We start from the raw sequence: 5676 nt of genomic DNA on the forward strand, positions 1-5676 counted from the left end.
CGTTCCTGCAATAGGTGGAATAGAAAAACCTAGTCCCTTTACTATCAGCTTAAGCACTTGAAAAGAGTCTTTAATAAAATCTCTCCCTGCCTGTCCCATCCGAGCATGCGTGTTAGCCTGTTTCATAACTTCTGCATGATGCTACTGAGAGCGGCGATCACTTCTGGCAGCTGGCTTGTACTGTTACTGCTCTATCTGCTGCTTGTACTCAAACCCCATCAGCTGTTCCAGAAATATATGCTGTTTTAATAGTTCCTGGTCACTCACAAACGCTCTCTGGATTCTTATTTTGTAAATGTGCCAGGAAAGAGAACATTTGCCTGCAAGTGAGGAGCTGCAGAAACTTATTGTAGTTGGGAGTCTGAGTGTGACCTGTGACACAGAGTAAAACAAGTCTCTTGGGTCTAGCAAGTTTATCCAAACCCAGTAATAGTTTGAGCAACTTTATTAATGCTCACATTGAACATCTTGTTTAAAGTCTTTGCTGGCAATTAGCTAGATGAAAGAAAGGGACGGGGAGTGGATGCACATATAAATCCATTTTCTGTAAAATAAATACATAAATGACCTCAACTACAGAGAAGAGATTATCTGTTGCGGCTCATGTATGCAATCTGTCTCCTGTGAGTCAAGAAACCGGTGTTTAGCTTGGAGTCCAACTCCAAATTCTTCACCATAAACACTGGGCAAGCACTCATCAGGCTTCCTGAAGGGACAAACCTCACTAATCCACACACTCTATAGCTCATTCAAAGCAGCAAACATGGAGCTGGAGGGAGCAAGGGGAAACACTGATTGATTATTTTGGAGTGGCTCTGGATAAAAATGCTTAAGCGAGTCAGGTGCCTACCACCCACTGATTTTCTCTGCACTTAGCAGATGTCTACATCACGTGTGAAATTTGGGGTTTGGCAAGTATTTTTGTAAATTTTGTATGCATGAAGTAATGAAGAAGGTGAACTACGACTAAACAAGTTATCAAAATAAAGACTCAAGTTACATTTTACCATAAATGTCTTTATTTTTGTTATTGGAGTTGTATACTTCTTCATAAAAGGTATCGATCTAGCAAAACACTTGAACATGAGTCAGTCATTGAAGCTAGCAGGATTACTCGCGTGGTGAGAATTAAGCACAAATGTGAATGACAGAGATTAGGTGCTACTGCATACAGTCGATTCATTTGCGATAGGTTTCCCAAGAATTCTAATAGTCTAAAATAGGCAAGACCACACTGTGTTTTCATGGTAAGTTGGCACATTTGGACCATAGCACTTTTGACACGCTTTGCCTGGGGTCATGGTGAACACCACGGGCTTCAGAGGAGCTGGATTCTCATTGTGTGAGATCTGCCCCTCTTCGGAAATACAGCTGTGAAAACTAGACCCGTGCTGTTCTGCAATGAACAGGGTAGCAAATTCTCAGATCTTAGCCTTACAGTAACAGCTTCTAGGAGGAAGGTAGCAATTGAATCAATATGGTTTTGATACTCTTAGAGAAAATTCATTTAAGAAAATCGTAAGGCATTATCCTGCAGTAGATCTGGTCATCACTGACCAGATCTAATCTCAGTTTAGGTCTTAATGCAGTCAGTAGGATTTATTATAATGGATTAATATTTGTATAAAAGGCATACACAAGTCAAGTACAAGTATTGCTAAATTAATTCCTCATACAAAGTATACGAATAATGCACTGTAAACAACTGCTTCTCATAGGTGCTTCAGTTTCCAGGCTTTAATAGTTGCTTGTCATCTTTGGTTAATGCAAGATTTTTTTCTGTCCTCAGGAGACCCACTACCACAGCTGAACTTTTACAAACTGAGTCCTTGCTCGATTACCTGATTCCATATACTTTGAAGAACAGATGTTTTGTTCAACCAGATCAACGTGTAAACTAAAACAACGAAGTGAACTGTATTTTTTACGTTGCTAACATGCAAACATGTGCATGTGTACATATATATACACACGTACATATATATATCTCCACGTATGTGAACACGCCCACCCTCACTCTGCCCCAGGGAGCACCTAGGCCAAGAGATGCATTTAGCATCTGCCATAAGGCCATTCAACAGGAATGCATGCCAACATCTGCGGGCTGTTTAAACACACACAGACACATACAACTATGGATTTCTAAAGTGAGCACAAGAATTGTTTCGATCATGACTGAATATGGCCCTGTAGAAAGAAGGAAAGTCCCATGACTCTCCAATAAACAGAATCAGTTGCACGGGTACAGTCCCTTCACTTTGAACGTGTCTGGTTCCTCCCCATGCTGCTGCAACTGTGGTCTCAACATTTCTGCCTCAAGCATCAGTATCTGTTTCATTATGCGGCAGTGTAATCTGAAAATCCACTGGCTAGTCTCAAAAGCTAAACCAGTTTCTGATGCAAAGAAGGTCACTTAAATCCACTCTCTGTCTGCAGGTTTGAAAACTAGTCCAAAATATCCAGAAACTGAATTGTATTACAAATTGCTCTAAATATTAGTGAAAGATTGACGGGGGATTTAGAGAGAAGTGGAAGGTGTGTATATAATCGCGTAAGAAAAGTAAGGAAGGAATTAATCAGTCTTTCTGCATCACAGAGAACATTCTCCAGTACCATTCTTACTAGTACCACATTAAAACTTAATAAATCATCTAAGTTAGATACCCAATGCATCATCTAAATTCATCTGTTTGCAAGGGCAGGACTTCCCCTGACTACATTTTGTACTGTTTTGTTTATTTATAAATGTCTCTATGAACTCCGCAGGGAGACTATTTCACAGGTTCACAGCTAGAAAGCTTTTCCTGATTACGCTTGGCTCTGTTCCCCTTACTTACATTATTTGCATTTCTAGCTATCACCTGTAATTTCTTCTGTTATCACAACTGGTAGGATGCTTTTTTCTAGTTTTTTCTATCTGTAAAGGAGAGGGATGAACAAATGTGAGGAACAGTGTACTTGTCAGCAATGTGCTATAGCAAGGATCTGGTTCTCAACAGTAACATTTCATGCCATTTGGTGCCATTTCATGGGTGCAACCATAGCAGAGTAATAGCCATTTTCTCACGGTGGACTTATCTAATTTGTGGCTTGGCAGAAAATTTCATGCTTCAGTCCTCAGAGCGAAGAACTGAAATTTAGGCATGCATCAAAACTGGTTTAATTCTTTAAAGTTGCTGAGCAAGCACTGTTCTCGTGGACTTCATTAGGAGAGCTAGGCCACCTATAAGTAGTTATATACAGATTCTGCAATCCATTTTAAGCTTTTAATACTGGCACTTTTGACCAGCGTCCTTTACCTTCTCTACAGTCAATCAAAAAATGAAACACTTGGCCATGTTCCAGACAAGAGCTCCATACATATTCCCTCGCTGAACAGCCACAGTTACCTCATGGTATTTTTAATACCCTGTGGAGTCCTGGCAGCACCCTAAACCCCTTTGGAGACTTGGAGCAACTGCACAGCTCATCTACACATCTCCCTTGTACTCATTCTGAACTCAGCCTGACCTGTGATTGACCACCAACCCCATCTGACCTGGAGGAGACAACGTTAGGGTTGTGCTGGGGCCTTGGGCTGTTCTGGCTGTCATGCACCAGGGTTACATGGATGGATGAGACACGTGGAAAGGGCCAGGTCTTTCACAGTATACCAGGATCCATTGCCAGGATCCATCCACAGGGGGATTTTTATCCATACAGGGTGGTTTGGTATTTCTTTCTAAAGTGGGCCAGCTGGGCTGCCCCAAACCCATCCCTGACAGTTCTCCAGCAGGTGAGTGAGGTGGTAGTAACTCAGGTACACTTGTAGCCAGTGAATTTAGTATCAGTGTTGTCTAGAGTGCTAGCAGACAATAAATATTCCACCCTTTGCCAAGCCCTGCAGAGTCCTGAAGACACAGGATGAAGGTACATCACCACTGAATCAATAAAACTACACTTTGGACCAGCCAGTCTCTCTTTAACTTCCTCTAAAACATTTCAATAGAAAACAAGCCATAATCTATAATAAACAGAAAAAAATAGGACATACTCTCTCACACAAAATTACACGTTCACAAAATAATTACATAATTTTCTTGTTAATCACTGGATCCATGTTTATAATTTGGTCAGATCATCCTGCAACCAGTCTGTAATCATGGCAGCCATCTCCTTGCTGGCATCTAGCACAAAGGCATGGCGGAGCCCTTTCTCACAAAGTCGAATGTCCCCGTCTGGAAAATCCATTTTGATCTCATCGTAGTAGTGCTGTGGACACCAGCTGTCTCCAGTTCCATAGTAAAAAATCAGCTAGAAATCAAAGCATGTCAAATCATTAATTTGAAAAGTTACTGATGAAGCAACCAATATCCAAACAAAGAGCACTGAATTATTTGGAAATAAGTGATGCTTCATGACCCAAGATATACTGTGAAGAATAGCAAATTGGTAGTTCTTGGTTGTTTCCAAGTCTGCAATTATAATGAAGCCAATTAAATGCTCTGTGACTCAGTTTCCTAATCTGTAAAACTGTGGAACACATTACAGCCTTAACTCTGACAACAGAGATCTGCTGATGAAAGTCTGGCTATCTTAAGAAATTTGCTATTATGGATCAAAACATCTAGTTGCCCATGGAGTCCACCCCTGACCAGGCAAGCTGCTGCGTTTTCTAGCTATTAGCTGTTTTCTATGTTAGCTTTCTAGCTATTTAATCAAATAGCAAAATTACCAGTAAACTTGATTATATGTCCCAGCTGAAGGGGCTAACCATTATGGCTTTCTTCTGGACACAAACGAAGAGAAAGTAGGAGGTTACTCCACATTTGTGAGCAGCTCAGTCTTACTGTCATCTGTTAGGTGTGATCTTAAAACGCCTGCCCTGTTGGGGCCTTAGGTGGAGGAGCACCTATTTTTCTTAACCTTGGTGTTAGATGTAAACTAGAGGTGATTCACTCAGCCATGTTAGAATAACGGCAATTATGGTCATTCTCAGAAGCAAACCTTCTTTTGCTTGGAGAATTTTATAATCATAGAATCTTAGAATCACAGAATCATAGAATAGTTTGGGTTGACCTTTAACGGTCATCTAGTCCAACTCCCCTGCCGTAGGCAGGGACATCTTCAACTAGATCAGGTTGCTCAGAGCCCCGTCCAACCTGACCTGGAATGTTTCCAGGGATGGGGCATCCACCACCTCTCTGGGCAACCTGTGCCAGTGTTTCACCACACTCAGCATAAAAAATTTCTTCCTTATAGCTAGCCTGAAACTACCCTCTTTTAGTTTAAAACCATTACCCCTCGTCTTATCGCAACAGGCCCTACTAAAAAGTCTGTCCCCATTTTTCTTGTAAGCCCCCTTTAAGTACTGAAAGGCCACAATAAGGTATCCCTGGAGCCTTCTCTTCGCCAGGCTGAACAACCCAGGCTGAACAACACCAACTCTCCATCTTATCTTTGTGAAGTGCTGCCCGTGTAGAGCATAGGCACCTCCCGGAGATCAATGAGCGATTTTCTTTTGGGTTGTAATGTGGAACTAAAATTCTACCAAAGTCCATTTTCTTTTGATCTTGCCCTAATAACCTTGTTCAATGACATACATAAAGCAGGTGCTACAGGGCCCACCTAAACACAAAAGTAATAAATTCCAGGCAAATATCATATTCAATGAAGTGTCTTTTCTCTCTGTTTGAA

At 41.2% G+C, this 5676-nt stretch overlaps 1 protein-coding gene across 2 annotated transcripts in view; it reads right to left on the bottom strand.

Annotated features, from left to right (window-relative positions):
- Positions 1-996: 996 nt before the first annotated feature.
- Positions 997-5676, bottom strand: part of LOC103913184 (chromosome unknown open reading frame, human C2orf43) — a 114734-nt gene continuing 110054 nt past the window's right edge. For both annotated transcript variants that reach the window (XM_009319649.1, XM_009319648.1), the window contains one exon: positions 997-4293. In XM_009319649.1, the coding sequence (XP_009317924.1) occupies positions 4102-4293 (192 nt within the window). In that variant the 3' untranslated portion in view covers positions 997-4101. The remainder of the gene's footprint in view (positions 4294-5676) is intronic.

Source organism: Pygoscelis adeliae, unplaced genomic scaffold (assembly GCF_000699105.1).
Source record: "Pygoscelis adeliae isolate BGI_AS28 unplaced genomic scaffold, ASM69910v1 Scaffold121, whole genome shotgun sequence".
Classification (NCBI taxonomy): Eukaryota; Metazoa; Chordata; class Aves; order Sphenisciformes; family Spheniscidae; genus Pygoscelis; species Pygoscelis adeliae.